Source organism: Papio anubis, chromosome 2 (assembly GCF_008728515.1).
Source record: "Papio anubis isolate 15944 chromosome 2, Panubis1.0, whole genome shotgun sequence".
NCBI lineage: Eukaryota > Metazoa > Chordata > Mammalia > Primates > Cercopithecidae > Papio > Papio anubis.
The window spans coordinates 91,166,433-91,185,464 of NC_044977.1; the positions used below are offsets into that span (position 1 = coordinate 91,166,433).

Here is a 19,032-nt window from a genome sequence, read left to right on the forward strand (position 1 = left end):
TTCTGTTGAGCTATTGACAGCTTTTTAAATTTTTAAAATTTTTAATTTGTTTTAAATTTTTTTATTTTTTTGAGATGGAGTCTCGGTCTGTCGCCCAGGCTGGAGTGCAGTGGCACGATCTTGGCTCACTGCAAGCTCTGCCTCCTGAGTTCACGCCATTCTTCTGCCTCAGCCTCCTGAGTAGCAGGGACTACAGGCGACCGCCACCGCACCTGGCTAATTTTTTTGTATTTTTAGTAGAGATGGGGATTCATCATGGTCTTGATCTCCTGACCTCGTGATCCACCCGCCTCGGCCTCACACAGTGCTGGGATTACAGGTGTGAGTCACTGCGCCTGGCCAATTTTAAAATTTTTATTTTATTTTATTTATTTATGGGTTTTTTCTGAGATGGAGTCTTGCTGTGTCGTCCAGGCTGGAGTGCAGTGGCATGATCTCAGCTCACTGCAAGATCTGCCTCCTGGGTTCATGCCATTCTTCTGCCTCAGTCTCCCGAGTAGCTGGGACTACAGGTGTCTGCCACCAAGCCTGGCTAATTTTTTGTACTTTTAGTAGAGGGGTTTCACTCTGTTAGCCAGGATGGTCTCAATCTCCTGACCTCATGATCTGCCCACCTTGACCTCCCAAAGTGCTGGGATTACAGGTGTGAGCCACCGCCCCCAGCCTATTTTATTTATTTATTTATTTATTCATTTGAGATGGAGTCTTGCACTGTAGCCCAGGCTGGAGTGCAGTGGCATAATCTCGGCTCACTGCAAGCTCCGCCTCCCGGGTTCACACCATTCTCCTGCCTCAGCCTCCCGTGTAGCTGGGACTACAGGCCCCCACCACTATGCCCGGCTAATTTTTTTTGTATTTTTAGTAGAGACGGGGTTTCACCGTGTAAGCCAGGATGGTCTCGATCTCCTGACCTTGTGATCCGACCTTGTGATCTGCCTGCCTCGGCCTCCCAAAGTGTGGGGATTACAGGCATGAGCCACCGCGCCTGGCCTAATTTTGTTTTAGACGAAGTCTCACTCTGTTGCTCAGGCTGGAGTGCAATGGCACGATCTCGGCTCACTGCAACCTCTGGCTCCCGGGTTCAAGCGATTCTCCTGCCCCAGCCTCCCGAGTAGCTGGGATTACAGGTGCACGCTACTACACCTAGCTAATTTTTTAATTTTTAGTAGAGACAGCGTTTCAGCATGTTGTTCAGGATGTTCTCGAACTCCTGACCTCGTGATCTGCCCGCCTTGGCATCCCAAAGTGCTGAGATTACAGGCGTGAGCCACCGTGCCCGGCCGACAGCTTTTAACAATTTAGTATACTCCTATGAACAAAATTTGGAGCATATTTGTTTCTCTACCTGACTTCTCCAGAATTTGGAAACTATGTGTGAGTATTCTTAACTTATGGCAATACAGTTATTTGCATAACTGCAATAAGAATCTGTTTTCACCTGGCATGGTGGCTTACTCCCGTAATCCCAGCACTTTCAGAGGCCAAGGTGGGTGAATCACCTGAGGTTGGTAGTTTGAGACCAGCCTGGCCAACATGGCAAAACCCCATCTCTACTAAAAACACAAAAATTAGCTGGGCATGGTGGCACATGCCTGTAATCCCAGCTACTCGGAAGGCTGAGGCAGAGAATTGCTTGAACCTGGGAAGCGGAGGTTGCAGTAAGCCGAGATCGCACCATTGCACTCCAGCCTGGGCAACAAAGCAAGATTCCACCTCAAAAAAAAAAAAAAAAAAAAAGAATCTGTTTTCATTTGTAACAGGACACAGTTGGAGGAATCCGTTATTTGACCACGACTTTGACTGGAATGGTGTGCTTTCATTTAAGGAATCAAACTTAACTTACGGAGCCAATAAAGCCCTTGGGAAAACTGGCCTCCTATTTTGTGTACACAGTCCCTGTACAGGGTTTCTTACCTCTAGTAAGTAAAGAATGTCACTTTCTGGGGCCGGGAGCTGTGGCTCATGCTTGTAATCCCAGCACTTTGGGAGGCCAAAGCGGGCAGATCACCTGAGGTCAGGAGTTCAAGACTAGCCTGGCCAACATGGTGAAACCCCGTCTCTACTAAAAATACAAAAAATTATCTGGGCGTGGTGGTGGGTGCCTGTAATCTCAGGTACTCGGGAGGCTGAGGCAGTAGAATAGCTTGAACCCAGGAGGCGGAGGTTGCAGTGAGCCGAGATTGCACCATTGCACTCCAGCCTGGGCAACAAGAGCGAATCTCCATCTAAAAAAAAAAAAGAAAAAAAAAAGGATGTCACTTTCTGACAGGCGCAGAGGCCCCAGGTTTATCTGTTTACGTTGCAACTTGAAAGGACAGGAAATTCCACCCAACTCATGGGTATTTGATGGCACAAATCCATGGCTGGGCAGGGCTTTAAAAAGTCTTATCTGAGATTCCTCTTATGGAACAAAATAAATTATTCTTGCTGCACTGTATACAAATATTTAGGCCAAGTATAATAAGCAAACAAGTCATATCATGATTTGTCTTTAGTAAAATGGGAAATTGGAGAGAATAAAATTATGTTTCAAAACGAATGTACACCTGTTGTTAGATTCTAGTCTTAACTGTTTTTTTTTTTTGTTTCCAATTTTTATGATTTTCTACAGTTTGGACTGAATTTTTCTTGGCTACAAGTCTTCAAAATAAAGTTTTCAATTTTTTTTTTTTTTTTTTTTTTTTTTTTTTTCATTTTCCTAATTTGGAGTCACTGAAAACTAAGCTGTGGTTTCTTTCTTTTTTTTTTTTTGAGGTGGAGTCTCCCTTTGTCACCCAGGCTGGAGTGCAGTGGCGCAATCTCAGCTCACTGCAACCTACGCCTCCTAGGTTCAAGCGATTCTCCTGCCTCAGCCTCCCAAGTAGCTGGGACTACAGGAGCTTGCTACCATGCCTGGCTAATTTTTGTATTTTTAGTAGAGATGGGTTTCACCATATTGACCAGGCTGGTCTCGAACTCCTGACCTTGTGATCCGGCCGCCTCGGCCTCCCAAAGTGCTGGGAGTACAGGCGTAAGCCACCGCACCCGGCCCTAGCTGTGGTTTCTTAAAAGCGTGTGAACTAAAGCCAGACAACTTACACTTCAGAAGAAAGTAACAGTAACCTGTTTACATACATAAGCCACTTTCATACCTGCCTACCAATGTATGGACTTCAGAGTAACGTGGCCTATATTTTTCCAGGATTTTTTTTTGGAGACAGAGTTTCACTCTTGTTGCCCAGGGTGGAGTGCAATGGCAGGATCTCAGCTCGCTGCAACCTCCACCTCCTGGGTTCAAGTGATTCTCCTGTCTCAGCCTCCCGAGTAGCTGGGATTACAGGCATGAGCCACTATGCCCAGCTAGTTTTTTGTATTTTCAGTACAGATGGAGTTTCTCCATGTTGGTCATGCTGTTCTCGAACTGCCGACCGCAGGTGATCTGCCCGCCTTGGCCTCCCAAATTGCTGGGATTATAGGCATGACCCACCCCGCCAGGCCTTGGATTATTCTTTTGCTGTTTTTTTTTCTCCCTTCCTCCTCCCTATTTTTCTCTTCACTGCATGACTTTACAACCTGCTAAAAATGAGCTTTCAGGACCTACCTATCTAACAATGAGAGATCAGATGAAACCTGAGACCAGATACTCATTTTTTCTTTTTTTTTTTTTTTTGAGACTGAGTCTGGCTCACCAGCCAAGCCCGGGCTGGAGTCGGTGGCGGGTCTCAGCTCACTGCAAGCTCCGCCTCCCGGGTTCCGCCATTCTCCTGCCTCAGCCTCCCGGTAGCTGGGACCACAGGCATCCCGCCACTTAAGCCCGGTAGTTTTTTATTATTTTTTAGTAGAGGCGAGGGGTTTCACCGTGTTAGCCAGGATGGTCTCGATCTCCTGACCTCGTGATCCGCCCGTCTCGGCCTCCCAAAGTGCTGGGATTACAGGCTTGAGCCACCGCGCCCGGCCACTCATTTTCTTGCAAAATGCTTTCTCCAAAAGATTTTTTTAAAAGAAAATGGGGTAAATGTGAAAGGAAAGTATCCTGGGCCTCTTCAAGCTAGGAACTGCTCAGGGTAAATCTGCCTCCCATTCTATTAAGGTCATCCTTTTGCTCACAGAGATAGATGCATATTCTGATTGCCTCCTTTGGAAAGACTTACCAGAAACTCAAAAGAATGCAACCATCTGTCTCTCACCTATCTGTGACCTGGAAGCCCCCAGTGCTTTGAGCCTGGGAGCCTTGATTTGAGCAGTCTCCCCCTTTCTTTCTGGAACTAATGTGCTTCTTACATAATGATTAATGTCTCATGTCTCCCTAAAATGTATAAAGCCAAGCTGTGCCCCAACTGCCCTGGGCACTTGTCGTCAGTACTTCCTGAGGCTGTGTCACTGGCAAGTCCTCAACCTCGGCAAAATAAACTTTCTAAGTTAACTGAGACCTTTCTCAGATTTTCTGAGTTCACAGCTGATTCAGAAGCTGGTTATTGACACCTGCTACGTGCTTGGGCCCAGACTTGCCTGCCAGAGTGGGGTGAAGGAAACACCATGTCCCTGCCCAAGTGAAAGTGCTGCCTGGATCTGAGTCAAGTCTGAGACTGAGCCACTGCAGCCAGGCCACCCCTGGCACGGTGGCCACTGAAGCAGTGAAACTCACAGTTAACTACCATCTGGGCTTGGTCCTCCAGGCTGCCTGGGATAGAAAAGCTGACAGGGCTGAGGGAAAGAAGGGCCCAGGGTGCTGGGGACAGCATGAGACTTGTACACAGGATCAAGCCCCAGAAGTGGTGGCTGCTGATCCTGTTCAGGAAGCAGGGTCCCAGAGTGAAGACCATGTAGGACCAGAGAGCCTGGCACAACTCTTAAGGGCTGAGGGAACAGAACATCAAGGCAGCCCCCGGCCCCTCTCCTCGAGGATTCTTTTTTTTTTTTTTTGAGACGGAGTCTCGCTGTGTCGCCCAGGCTGGAGTGCAGTGGCGCGATCTCGGCTCACTGCAAGCTCCGCCTCCTGGGGTCACGCCATTCTCCTGCCTCAGCCTCCGAGTAGCTGGGACTACAGGCGCCCGCCACCACGCCCGGCTAGTTTTTTTTTTGTATTTTTAGTAGAGACGGGGTTTCACCATGTTAGCCAGGGATGGTCTCGATCTCCTGACCTCGTGATCCACCCGCCTCGGCCTCCCAAAGTGCTGGGATTACAGGCTTGAGCCACCGCGCCCGGCCTCTCCTCGAGGATTCATGCCACCTCCTGGTGCCCCCAGAAACCTAGTGCTGCAGTTGGCACGATCCAGGCAACCACCAAGCCAGCATTCTCCAGCTGGCCTCAGTCCAAGGGAGAAGCTCTAATGGTGGAACCACAGGAAGAAGCCGAGGGTGCCTGAAACCCTCTTCCACCCCAGGGCCCTGCCCACAGGCCTGCTCCTACTGGGCTGGTCCAGTAGGATTGATTCAAGTGGTATGTGTGCGTGCATGTGTCTGGGGCCCATCAGCTTGATGGTCCAGTCCGGCCTGCTGTCTCTGGCTGTGCAACACTTCAGACCTCTGAGCCGCGTCACTCCCCATTACTTTACTCCTACACACTCCCTGTCTTCCCCACAGGACAGTGCTGGCTCTCCCTGAGTTGCACTTTCCCTAGGACTGTCTTTTAGGTCCTCTGGGGGAAGAAATGGAGGTTCATAAAGGTTTATATGGAGGGGGTCACAGCTCGATGGGTACTGGTCACAGGTGTGCAGGAAAGGTCGCAGTTGTGGAGGAGTCACAGCTATTTGGAGAAGGTAACAGTGGTGTGGGGTCACACATGGGAGGGGTTACAGGTATGCAGGGGTCATAGCTAAGTGGGAAAGGTCACAGTGGTGTGGTCTGGATCACCTGTGTGTGTTCGGTGTGAGTGGGGTAGCTCAGAGGTATGCATGGTCACGTGTGTGGGGGAGGTCACAGGTGCAGGAAGTCACAGGTATGGGGGACAGGCCACAGCTCCTTTCTCCTTTCCTGCTCTCCCTTTGCTGAGCACCATTATCTTATTGTGGCAACTTTTTTTTTTGAGACAGAGTCTTGCTCTGTCACCCACGCTGGAGTTCAGTGGCGCAGTCTCCGCTCACTGCAACCTCCTGGGGTCAAGTGATTCTTGTGTTTCAGCTGCCCAAGCAGCTGGGACTACAGATGTGCACCACCAAACCTAGCTAATTTTTTTTTTGAGATGGAGTCTCGCTCTGTCGCCTAGGTTGGAGTGCAGTGGCGTGATTTCGGCTCACTGCAACCTCCATCTCCCGGGTTCAAGTGATTCTCCTGCCTCAGCCTCCTGAGTAGCTGGGATTACAAGCAGGCACCACCATACCCGGCCAATTTTTGTATTTTCAGTAGAGATGGGGTTCACCACATTGGTCAGGCTGGTCTCTAATTCCCTGACCTTGTGATCCGCATGCCTTGGCCTCCCAAAGTGCTGGGATTAGAGGCTGAGCCACTGCGCCCGGCTGTCCAGCTAATTTTTGTATTTTTAGTAGAGGCAGGGTTTCAGCACGTTGGCCAGGTTGGTCTCAAACTCTTGCCCTCAAGTGATCCACCTGCCTCAGCCTCCCAAAGTGCTGGAATTACAGGAGTGAGCCACCGCACCCAGCCCATCATTTTATTGACCAACACCTGAATCTTCTCTCCAGCCTGGCCTCCCCCACCATGGCCATGAACACCTGGGACTCCTCTACTTCTGTGTCCAGCTCATTCTTCACTGCGTGAATTTACCACGTCACCTTTCCAGTGCTACCACCTCACTCTCTCCTCTCCATTCTCTACCCATTAGAGGTGAGGGAAGGATGTCTTTACAGTCTGGGTTGGCACTGGCTTGGCCGGGCTTGTTTCTCCCATCTGGCATCTTGGTCTTTGCATCTAGTGTACATCTACCTCTATTTTGTCACTCCCACAAGGACAGGGGTCTGTGTTGGTGTGGTTCACAGATGCATCACGGATGCATCCCCAGCACCTAGCCCAGCACAGGCACACTGCGTGCTCAGCGTTTACTGAATGAGTGAGGCAGTCTCCACCATTAGGCGAAGTCAGGCCTGGTGCTGTTCTAGGGCTGTCCCTCCTGCCTCTGTCCACAGCAGCCCCTAAGCCACACCCCAGCCGTGAACTGTTCACCTTCACCCTCTCCAGCTTCCTTTAGCCTCTGCCCAGGATTTGTTCCCGAGCATCGAGCTGCTGCCCTCACCTTTCAGAACCCAATGTGGGAAGCATCTCTAAGGGCACCACCCCTGCTCCCCTGCTGCTGGCTGCCCTGGCCACTCAATGGCTTCTTGAGTCTGTCTCCCCAGAGCCAGAGCCTCCTGAAGCAGGGCTGCATGGTGAGTCATCACGGACATGGGCGGGACCCCAGGTGGGGGGTTGCTGGCTGAGGGGAGGGGCAGAATGCACTCCTGTCAGAGGCAGGGCTAGTGAAGCAGCTCAGAGCTGGTCTGGCAACTCCAGCTGCTCCTTCTTTCCTCAGGGACAATCAGAGACTAGCCATATTCTCTCACAGCCAGGACGGAGCAGACCTTAGAAGATGTTCCTGCTCCCAGGCCCAAGATGCCACCTCCCAGCCCCATCAGGCATCTCCAGAATGGGACAGGGACTGAACCTCAGGATTCAGATCCCAATCCCCTGCCCACCTCCCACCAGCAGATCCGAGGGAGGGCTGTGACCCTAATGAGAGGTGTATGTGGCTGGTGTCCACTGCCCTTGGGAGCAGGGACTGGAGGAGACACCCTTGCCTGTGGAACAGCAGGGAAGATCAAACGTTTCTCCCTGGGTTGGCAAGGAGGCTGGCACTGGTCCAGCTGAGAAGACAGGGGCAAGTGGCAGAAACACAATGAGCCCCGTCCCTCACACAAGGCTGGGCCTGACTCCCTTGCAACCAATATGGAGAAAGCAAGGTCACTGGTGTTGGGATGGAATGTGGGTCCCCCCACTCCCAGTGACTCGTGCTCCAGCAGAACAGCTCCAGAGTGGGCAGCTCTGGGCCCCCAGTCTTGGTGAATACATCTTACACGAGAAGTCCCCAGCAGAGGGTTTCATAGAGACAGAGCTGAGCTCAAACCCCACGAGAGATTCTGGAATCTCTCACACACTCTAGCCCACATACAAAATCCAAGCAGAGAAGCAACTCTTTTATGTTTAATTTACAAAAGAGACCCCAAAATAATAATAATAAACTATCCAGGGCAAGAGAGTAGGGTCAGGTCCTCCCTAGCCCAGCTGTACCCTCCTTCCCCTCTGGCAGGGAGAGAAGGGGCCTCCCAGGGGACTTCCCCTCCCCCTTAGAACAGGGGGCTGCGAGCTGGTATGGATGCCCTCCTGGGCTTCCTGGGGGCTCTGCCCACTCCAGACTCCAGTTTGTCCACCCCCTGCAGGATCCTACATGCCTAAGAGAACCCTTGTGGTAGAGGCCAGCTTGCTGGGCAGCTAGGCAGGAGACCCCTACAAGGTCCAGGTAAAGGCCAGGGCTGCCAGAGCCAGCAGACTGGTGAGGTGGAACCCAGCCCAGGCCTCACTGGCACCCCCAGCTGCCTGCCTATGGTCCCACTGGCATTGCTCACCACTCCAGCCCAAGTAGCACTGGCAGCGGAAGTGTGTCTGCAGGTGGTCAAGGTCGGCCCAGCTGAGCTCCCCGACAGGTCGCAGCTGGGGTTCACCGGGTGTGTGGCTAGGCACTAGGCGGAAGCTGTTGGTGCTGAGATGCAGGAAGGTACTGGCACTGGGGTTGCGGCGCACACAGCGTCCGTGTCCATGGCACTGGGCCCGGCTGCAATATTGGGTGGCCCAGGACACATTGACCACGTAGGGGACCAGCAGCCGTGTCAGGTAATCCTTAAGATACTGGCAGGTCTCCTGGAGGCAGAAGCCAAGGACCACAAGTCAGGGTCAGTGACCTCAGCCCATAGGCCCAGATGGAAACTGTGTCCACACTGTGATGACTATGCCTTATTTTAACTGCACACATTTATACATTCAATCTACACCTGAGCCACACAGTCCCTGCTCCTGACGAGAAGTGGGTGGGGGCAGAGACCGGAACCCTGTTGGGCAGATGGGGAAGGGCGGAATTCAACAGCTGTTCAGGAAAGCATTTCCTCTTTCCTGAGAGCAGGGTGGGGGTGATCTCCTTTTCTGTCGTGACCAGGGATGCCTTGGGTGGGAGACAGACAAGGGGACTAGACTAGGATTGCCCACCTGAGATTGGTAGCCAAATGCCCTCTCTGGCTGTCTCGTAGACTGAGCTCTAGCAGGCTGGGTCTCGCTTACCGTGCTTGTGGTGTACCCTGCGTCGCCCCAGAGGATGACACCAGCTGCGCCCAGGGCTGCACTCTCGCCAATGGTAGAGATGAGGTCCATCTATGCAGGAAAAGGGGTGGTCACTGGGGAAGACTGAGACCACAGGGTGAGAGGAACAGATGGGGAGGGCAGGCCCCAGCCTGTTTCAACCTACTGAACTCACAGCTCAACCCCCCCTTTCACCTCCAGGCAGAGACTCATCTGTTTTGCTTCCTTTTTAAATGTTTAAGTCCATTTCCACCCCACTTTTGGGCCTCAGTTTCCCAAGCCAAGGCACACTTGAGCCTAGGTGCAGCTATCAAGATGGATTGCAAAGTTAGAAGGCCTGGGCCCCAGTCCCAGCTCTGCTCTGGATTTGCTGGGAAGCTTTGGGCAAACTTCTCAGCATCTCTGTGTCTCAATTGTTCTCATCTGAAAAATGGGGATAATGATGTCGCCCTTTCAGGTTACAGAGAGAATGATTTGAGGGAATGTGGAGCAGCCAATAAACTACAGATATAGTCCTATAGTGGCCCCTGATAACCCAAATGTGCAGTGGATCCTCAAGGAGGAAAAAGGCAGGGCCCTGGAGACACATACCTCACTAAGCCCCGTGAGCCTGCGGCTATAGGTGGGCCGTGTGAAGACGTAGACTGGGAGTGCATGGTTGGCATGGTGGGTTCGAGCCACACGAAGGGCCTCCTGAACACGGAAGCTCACAAAGTTGCGGCCATGGCGGGAGGAAGCAAGTGTCTCGTCCAGGTAGACAGACGGGAAGAGGGCCGTGCTCTCAGCCCACAGCCAGGCCAGCTGGTCATTGCGGGCCACTTCAACATCAGGACAGCGGCCTGTGTAGCTCTCCCAGTTCTGCACATAATCATGATTGTAGCAGTCAGGAAAGAGGTAGAAGCCCCAGAGGTGCCGGGGCCGCACTGCCTTGACATAACGCAGTGTCTCCAGCATGAACTGCTGTGCTGCGAACTCAAACTCATATTGTGCCTGTTTGACTATGCGGTCTGGAGGCCAGTCAGGGTGACGACTGGCCACCAGCTGGCGTGATGACCGGCGGTACACATCTTTGTCCTGCCAGTTGCGTACCCACACAGGTCGCCAGTCCTCCCAGTCGATGACCGCCAGCCCCTCAGACTCCTGTGTCCGAATGTAGTGCTCCACACGTTTCTGCAGCATCTTCCGGTGTGCCCAGAGGCTGACATTCTGTGGCACACCACCATGCACAGACCTTCCCGCGGAATCGAAGCGTGGATACAGGCCTAGACGGTCGCGGTAGAAGATGGTGATATTCTGGTTCACAAAACCCTCATTAGGTGAGGCCTGCACATCAAAGGCATTCAGGTCCAGTGGCACCTTGAGGCGTGGGCCACAGTCCTGTGTGGGCACATCCCACGCTACCACAAAGGGCCGGCCTGTGAAGATGGGTGGTGCTGTGGGCTTGAGCTCCATGGCCCATGCCACCGCCAGCACCAGGGCCAGTGTAACGGCGGGGCCTGGGCCTGCCCGCATGCTGGGGGCTGCAGGAGGTGTCACCTGCCTGGCACCAGCTCAGGAACTGGAAGAAGGGTGGGGGAAAACAAGTCAGTCTAGGGAATCCTGGAAGTGCCCCCCTCAAGCCCATCTATGCTCCCAAAGCCCATGCTGTGTGGGGGCACTGTGCTCATGGCTGTAATAGGTTTGAGAGACCACAGGCCACTGCAGGGCAGGCAAGGCACCCTGGGAACTCACTGCCAGAAACACAAGGCTCCTTTCTGGAGCAGGTAGCCTACGACTCGGGAGAAATCTCTATTAGGTCTGTGACCCTTCTCAGAACTAGATAATCTAGGCTCACCAGAGTGAGCATGTACTGCATACCATCCACTACATGGTTTCAGAGAACCCTGAACCCCTGATGCCCACCCTGTACACCGTGAAGAACCCTTGATCCAGAGAAACTATAGCATTTGGGTAAAGCAGCGAACAGCTCATTCAGAGGATAGGAAGCTGGAAGGAACGCAGCTGCGAGGCTTCTATCCGTGTAACACCCGCCCGGCAGAAGAGTGAGGCTGTCCGGACTTTCGAGAGCTGACACTCTCCCGCCTTGGAGGAGGCCCCGCGGGGACAAAGGGGCAGCAGACCTCCCACGGCGGCGCCGGCCGACCGGCCCGTCCCTCCACCGCCACCGGGAATGCGCGCGCCCGCCTCCCCCGCCCGGCAGCTCAGGGCTAGAGCGCGCTCCGCCGGGTCTTTGTGCGGGACCCCGCCCCCGCCCCGCACGTGGGGCCAGCGCCCGGTCGGGTGGGGGTGGGGTTTGTGGGACGCCTCTCCGCGAGCACCCCCGGGGATTCAGACCCCAGCCCAAGGGGAGAGAGCCGCCAGGTTTGCACCGCCCGCCCTCACCTCGCGCGGGGCGCCACCGGGACCCGCGCCAGGGACACCGCCATCCCGGGCCCAGCCCAGCCCTCTCCGGCCGTTCGCCCAGGCGCGGCCCCGGCTCAGCGCCTCTGCTGGCTCCGCCCCTAGGCCCACTGGCCCTTTAAGACTCCAGTGCAGAGGTGGGCCCGGGACTGGACTTGCGGCCGAGGCGGGAAGGTGTGTTTCACCTTTCTCGGTGCCGGTGCCGCGTTTCGGGCTCGAAGATCCCCAGGTCCTCTGCAGAGGAACGTAGCCACCCATCTGGGACCCTAATGGCCCTCTGAGCAGGGTTTTCTCTGGGAGTCTCAGCCACGAGCGTAAGTCAGCCTGAAATGTTCCCCCTGCAGCCCGAGGCCGGTGGTTCAGTCCTACCCGCTCCGCGGCGCCGCCAGCCCCTTAAAGAGACAGTGTGAGGGACGGGGCAGGAGGACGGGGAGAAAGGTGGGGGAAATGGGAGGAGGCGTTGTCCCGCTCGACCATCAGGAGGTGCTGCGGTACTCCGAGGTTGGCGGGGGGGGGGCAGCAGCAGATCTGGCTCTGCACCCCCGAACGTAGACGCCAGCCATGGGGCCCCTTTGTGTGGAAAAAGGGACTTTGACCTGAGGCGACCTCTGGTCTCCTGGACAGTAATGCCCCGCCTCCCACGAATCAGGGGCCCCCTTGTCAGGTCCGCGGTGTAAAGGGAGGCCCCGCCCCCTGCAAGACTGAAGGAGGGGGCCAAGCACCGCTTCTTAGCACGCCCGGGAAGGGCCGAGGCAGTCGTTATCCTGGCAACCCGGCTGTAGGTCGCGGCGTGGCCAGTAGGGGTTGGGGCAGGGAAGCTCAGAGGGGTCTAGGAAGTTGGCCGCGCCCTCTCCCTGACTCGCATCAGGGAGGGCCAGTCATCCCTGCGATCCCGTCCTTTTCTGCCCGGTCTCTGAGGTCCTTTGGGAGCCCGGCTCCCTCTCAACCCCGAGGAGGCCCCCATCCCCTGCAGCAGTTTCTGGCTGTACCTCCAAGAAAGCCAGCAAGAGGGGTCTCCCAGGGCCTCCATCCCGTATCCAGCGACCCCTACGCTCCACCGGCCCCTCCCAGTGGGGGACAGGCTTAGAGCTGGACCCTGGCGAGCCCCGTGCGAAACCACATCGGCTCTTCCTACGTCCGCTCCCCAGTGCGAGACTTCGCTCCCCAAAGGGCCCACGTCTGCGCCACCAGCCCCTAACCCTCCCAGGCGCCAGGAGAGGGAGGGAGTGCTGTGGGGGTGCAGACCAGCCGTCTGCGCTGGGCTCACCTGTGTGGGAGTCCGTCGGCCCAGTCGGTCGGCGGCCTCCCTCCTTCCTGGGGTGAGCCTCTCCAGCTAGGCTACTTGCGCTAGCTGCTGCCCGTTGGGCAGCCCGTCGAGGACTTGATAAACCCCATTCCCTCCCATCCGCTCCCGCCTCCCATCCCAGCCCTTTCTCCTCACTTCCTGCTGCCCCCTGAGAGGAAAGGGCCAGGAACAGGCGCGGGGGAGGAGATCGCCTTGACCCTGTTTCCCTCCAGAATGCCCTGCTGGCTCGCTGCCCTCCCCACCCTTCCCCAGTAGGATCTGGTCCCACTAGCTGCGCCAGGTGACAGGAAGGCTATGGGCTCAGGATCAGGTGCCAATCTCCCCCACACCCACAGCTTCCAACACTAGGGAACCTCTTCACTCCTTCCCTAGGGTTGGGGCCCATCCTCAAATCCAGTAGGGTGTGAGAGGATGGGGTCAGGTGGTGGTGCTTTTGAGAGTCAAAATACTTGGGGTTGTTCAGCTGAGGGTCCCCCAGAGCAGGTGCCAAAGAAGGGAACTAGCCTTGGGAGGAGGGTCGGGGGGACTTCCAGTAGCTGAGTCCATTTTTTTCCACTGAGAGCTTCCGCATCCTGTGTGACAGGACAATGTGTTGGTGTGACTGTGTGGGTTGGGAAGGAAGGGACCAGCTGGGAGGGTTCTGCTGAGTGCTTTCCTGCTGGAGTTCATCCCTGGGTGTATTTCAGAGTTCACTACACAGAGTAGGGGACTCCTTACAACATGGATGAGGAAAGGGGTATATTCCTCTGGGAGGGGTGTTCCTGTGGCTGGCCCTAGGGAGGACTGCAGCGAGGTTCCAGCAGACCTCTCCAGGGGTGCAGACAAATCTACCTACCCTCAAATCACCCAGAGCCAACCCCTCAGCAACCCAATGGCCCAATGCCCAGGAGCCTCTCCCGCAACAGAAGGCTGCGTGAGGGTTAGGTGAATGCCCTGGAGTCTGGCCCTGAGGACCAAGGAGTCCATGACATGGTAGGGGAAGGTGCAGTGTCCCTGTACTGTGCTGGCTTTACAGGGGTCAGAGGCCTTGGAAGCTCCATGGGTGGGGACCCCTGGGGAAACAAAGGCTAGGCCAGACTGTCCCAGGGCAGGGACACTTCCTTAAGCAGCCAGCAGGAAGGAAGTGAGCACAGCCCAGCGGGAGAGAGTGAGGAAGTGCTGCCTGACCTCCATTGTTTCCAGTGTTGGGGTCAGCTGGGCAGGCCCAGCACAGGGAGTTCCCCCAGGCTGGGACAGTGGTGGTAGGAGATAGGATGCTATCTGGCATGGGAGAGCCCTGGGCCTTGAACAGCCAGTAGAGGGGGACCATGGAGGATGACAGGGCCTCATGTTTGGCATCCTATGGGGGGTATGGGGAGGCACCCCACAGAACTGCAAGTCCAGGCTGGATATGGTGATCCTGCTCTAGGCTTGACAAATTCAAACCTCCAAAAGACTGGCAGACCAACTCCCTACAGTCAGAAGCCTGTCCCTGAACTCTCTCCTCTCTAACTGGGAATTGAACTGATAGTCAAAGGCTAAGCCTAGCAGAGAATCTGCATCATAGCAGCCCCTGAGAAGTGCAGGCAGAATGACCACAGTGGGCAGGCTGCAGGTGGTGACAAGATGAGGGCAACAGAGAGCAGGGGCAATACTGGTGGGCTGAGCCTTGCTTGCTGAAACATAAGACTGAGCTCATTCTCCCATGGTGTCCACAGGCAGGCCTTAGAGAAGGCACATGAGTTTGGGTTGCTGAACCTGGCAGTAGGCCAAGGGTGTAGGGACACCTATCTGGCTGCTGTCCATTAAAGTTGGGCTTTTGAGGTCCATGGGGGTCAGGCCATGACCCCACTTAGGGTCAGCTGGCAATTCTGCAGCTAACACAGATATTCCAGAACTATCTGGGGTCACACTCTCTCACCTTAGGTCAGGCAGGTAGGGCCAATCCTCAGTGAAGTATCCCAGGGCCTTCTGATTCCAAGGGTCACCACCACATGGATCACAACAGATAAGTGAGTGCCCTCCCACCCTGCAGGAGGCCTGCAGTGAGGTCTGTGTGAACACACAGCCACCTGCTGGCCACAGCTGGGATGGCCACAAGCTGAGCTCAGACTTACCCTTGGGCTTTGCTGGTCATAGGGGGCCTGCCAGAGTCCTGTGCCAGGCCTACCTATTGAGCCCAGGTGGTATTCTAGACACTGGGTGTCACAGCCCCACAGGATGCCACTCTCATGTGCAGGATCTACAAATCATTTTATTGAAATTGAACAAATAACACAACAGTCTTCCTAGGCTGGGGGCCATCTTCCCCAAGCCACTTCCCACATTCTAGAAGCACAGAGCTTGCACAGTACTTAAAAAAAAAAGTCACCTCTATATAGAAATCAGACTCTGCCACGACATCATCATGGACTATTTACAAACCTTCACATTATAAGTATTCCTTTTATGGTTTTTCTCTCCTTTCTTTCCCTACCCAGGGGCTCTAGTACTTTCCCTTGACTGATCCTGAAGGGGTGGCGGTTACTGTAAGGGAGGAGGTGGTAGGCTACTCATAACTACTGGCACCAGCCTTAGGGTGTTGTCCCTTACCACAAGGTGGTGAACAGTCCCCTCCCAATTGGAGGGGTGGAGGATTTGGTGCAAAGCCATGGGGATTAGACAGAACAGGTGGGTTGGAATAACTCCCCATAGGCACAAGCATCCACAGCATGTCCTGACCCCAGCCTGCACCCTCTCAATTCCTCAACTGGGGGTTTGGGGTGCGGGGGGAACAGTTAGTTGCAGTAGGGGGATCAGCCCAGCCCTGGGTAGAGGGAGAAGCCCCCACCCAGTCCCTACTCCTATCAATAGCCAGCAAACTGTCCATCCATCTGAAGGCGGGAACAAATGGCAGGTAGGTTGGAAGAATCAGGCTGGCACTGCCCCCAGCCTCTGTCCAACACAGGAGGAATCGAGGTAGCAAACGGCTGAAATGCTCTGACTAGGGGTTAAAAGGGAAGTGAAGGAAAGGAAGTTCCTACTTGTATACAGTGCCCACAGCCTAGGGGCTGGAAGAAGGCATACCTTGCTTGTAAAGTGCTGTAGCCTCTAGCAGGGCTAGGCCCCAGGCAAACTTGGAAGAAGGCAGACCAGGCAAGGAACCAGGTAACGGGCATTCCTGACTGTTATATGCCCTGCCGTGCTTCTTGCAGGGGTGGCTGGGGAGAGTGGGGTGCTAACTCTGCCATTAGCCTTCACCACCCACCAACCACCTCTTGTCCATACAAAAACCAACACCCAACTAATATTGCGGGACTGACCCGCTCACAGCTGAAGGTTATGGGCCAATGGAGTTTATTCAGGGTTGTGGCCCCAGCCTGGGCTCCTCAGTGGAAGTCACACCTTGATTGAGCCTGGGAGTTTCTTGCTGGGGGAGGGGGTGCTTCTGTCTGCCACCTCCCAGGGTCACACCTCATAGAGGATCACAGGGAAATCCACGTGGATGCGGGGGGGATCCAGCTTCACGATGCCCTGCCATGGAAACAGAGGCTAGTGAGGGTCAGCGCAGGGCCTCTACTTCAGGAAGCTTCCTTGTTCCTCCCAGATCCCCCCTCACCATGACAACAGATCCCATCTGGGTCTACCTCCATACGCTTACTGTAGGCTCTGTGACCACTGCCCAGCCCCTCACCTGAGGAATCAGATTCTTATGCACTCGCCTCAGCTTGGCCCGCTTCTGCCCGTTCTTGGTGACGATTGTCTCCTCATAGAACTCGTGAGCGAGATCCCCATCCTCATCATAGAACATAGAGCTGCGCAGAGGGAGAGGGGAACAGGCTGGGTTGGAGCCCCACACCTAGGCATGGCAAATGTCACAGGCCCCAGGGAAGTCTGTGGTCTTCCTAACTCAAGTGGCAAGAAAAGAGGATAATATGCCTGGAGAATCCTTTTTTAAAAAAATTTTTGCCGGGTGCGGTGGCTCACGCCTGTAATCCCAGCACTTTGGGAGGCTGAAGCAGGTGGATCACGAGGTCAGCAGATCGAGACCATCCTGGCTAACACAGTGAAACCCCGTCTCTACTAAAAATAACAAAAATTAGCAGGTCGTGATCGCAGGTGCCTGTAGTCTCAGCTGCTTGGGAAGCTGAGGCAGGAGAATGGCGTGAACCCGGGAGGCGGAGCTTGCAGTGAGCTGAGATCGCGCCACGGCACTCCAGCCTGGGCGACAGAGTACTCCGTCTCAAAAAAAAAAAAAAAAATTTTTTTTGGAGACAGTCTCACTCTGTCGCCCAGGCTGGAGTGCCGTGGCACGATCTCAGCTCGCTGCAACCTCTGCCTCCCGGGTCCAAGCAACACTCGTGCCTCAGCTTCCCAAGTAGCTGGGACTACAGGCACGCACCACCACCCTGCTAATTTTTTGTATTTTAGTAGAGACGGGGTTTTACCATGTTGCTCTGGCTGGTGTCGAACTCAAGAACTCAGGCAATCCACCCGCGTTGACCTCCCAAAGTGCTAGGATTACAAGCGTGAGCCACCATGCCTGGCATGCCTGGAGAATCCTTTGCCTGAGGTTTGGGGTCTACTAGAAGAAACTGGAAAGAGAGGTGATGGGTGGGCAGTGCTACTATGTCAGACCCCCAAGAAGAGAGGCCACACCAGAGCACACCATCCAGGCAGCCACCAAGGCCAGTTCTCATCATTGATTTGTTCAGCAAGGGCAGCCATTCTAATATCAGGCCTTTGCCCTCACCCAGGACTTCTAGAGTGGGCAGGGTGGTGGCCTGGGCATGTTGGTCTCACTGCAGAAGATGCTGCTGGCCCAGTGTCAAAGACTGAAATAGCAAATGCCTAAGCTAGGAAGGAGCCCAAAAGAATGAAGGCTGTGTCTCCCCTGACCCCACACCCCAGGGGGCTGGTGAATTGCCACTGTTGGGTCTTCCTGGTGTTTACAGCCAAATCTCCAGCACGGGGAACGCCCATGTCCAGGAGCCCACTACAGCCAAGCCTATCTGGTACTCTTGTCCGGGCCTCTGGGAGACTGGGGTGGGGACTGGGTGGGTAGGTCAGCGCTCTGGATCTGGAGAACATAACTGGGTGAGGATCTTTTTCCTCAGCCTCACCCCCAGTACTGGGGCCTATCCCTGCTTTCCCAGCCACTACTCTGAGAGGTTCAGTCCCACTACTGTCAGGAAAAACAGCCTAAACAGAGGGTCATTATCCCCTTGGAATAATTGGGGGGAAAGGGAGGCTAGGAGCCTTCAGTATGCAGGCTGAGCCGGAAGGGATGAAAGGAAGAGATCCTGAGGTCTTATGGAGGCCCTAGCTTAGCTTTACCGTGCGGAAGGTCTGCCCAGTGACAAGCCTCAGGCCCACTCTTCCCTAGGGAGACTTCCAGAGTGGCCAGGCCGCCAGGAGACCACTACCCGGCTTTCTCCACCCCTAGCTCCAATGGGGCTCAAAATATGGGGGTCGTCCTGGCTTGGCTGTAGTGGGGTACGGCGGTGGAAGTTCCCCGTGGCGCGGGCCGCCTGGCCGCCTGCCTGTTCCCCCCGCGAGGGTGGAACCCATGCCCTTACCCGCGGCGCGTGAATACGAAGGGGGGCACAGCTCGGCCCCGAGGCCGCACCAAAGCTTGCTCAGCTCCTGCTGCCTCTGAGCCGCCGCCTCCGGCCGCCGAGGCGAAGGGCCACAGGCCCCGAGCTTTGGACCCGCTGGCGCCCATGTCAGGGCCGCCGGCGCATGGCGGGCCCCGCGGCCGCTCTGCTCACAGCGCGGTCCGCTCCACCATAACCTGCCCTAGCCGCTGCTCGCAGGTGCCGCCGCCGCCGCCGCCGCCTTCCGCAGGCTCTGCTGTCTCCACGGAAACCTCACTTCCGCTTCCGCACGCTGCCCCCTCTGATTGGCTGTTGCTCAAGGCGTGGGGGACGGGACCAATGGGCGCCCTTAGATGCTGGGCATCCGAGCATGCGTTACGAGATCTCGGGTCCCAGCAAGCTGCGATCTGACCGGCTGTGAGAGTTCCCACGGAGGAAAGTGGTGGCCGTGAGTCCTCCCGCTCTCTTGGGTGTATTTGGAGGCTCCGACGTCCCCCAACACCTGAGTTCAGGCCT

The 19,032-nt window shown here is 55.3% G+C and overlaps 2 protein-coding genes across 5 annotated transcripts; both read right to left on the minus strand.

Moving 5' to 3' along the window:
* Positions 1–8,081: 8,081 nt before the first annotated feature.
* On the minus strand, positions 8,082–13,171 carry HYAL2 (hyaluronidase 2). Of its 4 annotated transcripts, none has more exons than XM_003894379.5 (4): positions 12,923–13,171; positions 9,847–10,813; positions 9,238–9,327; positions 8,082–8,823 (listed from the first exon to the last, which is right to left on the minus strand). In XM_003894379.5, the coding sequence occupies exons 2-4, from the start codon at positions 10,765–10,767 to the stop codon at positions 8,413–8,415; spliced, it is 1,422 nt and encodes a 473-aa protein (XP_003894428.1). In that variant the 5' UTR covers positions 10,768–10,813; positions 12,923–13,171; the 3' UTR covers positions 8,082–8,412. The 4 variants fall into 4 exon arrangements, with proteins under 4 accessions (XP_003894428.1, XP_009198975.1, XP_003894429.1 ...); XM_009200711.4 differs by lacking the exon at positions 12,923–13,171 and adding an exon at positions 11,841–12,800; XM_003894380.5 differs by lacking the exon at positions 12,923–13,171 and adding an exon at positions 11,638–12,800.
* Positions 13,172–15,174: 2,003 nt separating this feature from the next.
* Positions 15,175–18,789, minus strand: TUSC2 (tumor suppressor 2, mitochondrial calcium regulator). The gene is made up of 3 exons (XM_003894381.3): positions 18,499–18,789; positions 16,614–16,734; positions 15,175–16,453 (listed from the first exon to the last, which is right to left on the minus strand). The coding sequence occupies exons 1-3, from the start codon at positions 18,642–18,644 to the stop codon at positions 16,388–16,390; spliced, it is 333 nt and encodes a 110-aa protein (XP_003894430.1). The 5' UTR covers positions 18,645–18,789; the 3' UTR covers positions 15,175–16,387.
* Positions 18,790–19,032: the final 243 nt, after the last annotated feature.

What these genes read in the sequence shown, in the direction of transcription:
- HYAL2 (XM_003894379.5), bottom strand. Translation starts at nt 10,767, where the DNA reads ATGCGGGCAGGCCCAGGCCCCGCCGTTACACTGGCCCTGGTGCTGGCG. An exon ending in GGCTCACGGGGCTTAGTGAG is followed by an intron (nt 9,328 to 9,846) that starts GTATGTGTCTCC and finishes TTTCCTGCATAG; the next exon opens with ATGGACCTCATCTCTACCAT. An exon ending in CAGGGTACACCACAAGCACG is followed by an intron (nt 8,824 to 9,237) that starts GTAAGCGAGACC and finishes TTCTGCCTCCAG; the next exon opens with GAGACCTGCCAGTATCTTAA.
- TUSC2 (XM_003894381.3), bottom strand. Translation starts at nt 18,644, where the DNA reads ATGGGCGCCAGCGGGTCCAAAGCTCGGGGCCTGTGGCCCTTCGCCTCG. An exon ending in TTCGTATTCACGCGCCGCGG is followed by an intron (nt 16,735 to 18,498) that starts GTAAGGGCATGG and finishes CCCTCTGCGCAG; the next exon opens with CTCTATGTTCTATGATGAGG. An exon ending in ATAAGAATCTGATTCCTCAG is followed by an intron (nt 16,454 to 16,613) that starts GTGAGGGGCTGG and finishes TTTCCATGGCAG; the next exon opens with GGCATCGTGAAGCTGGATCC.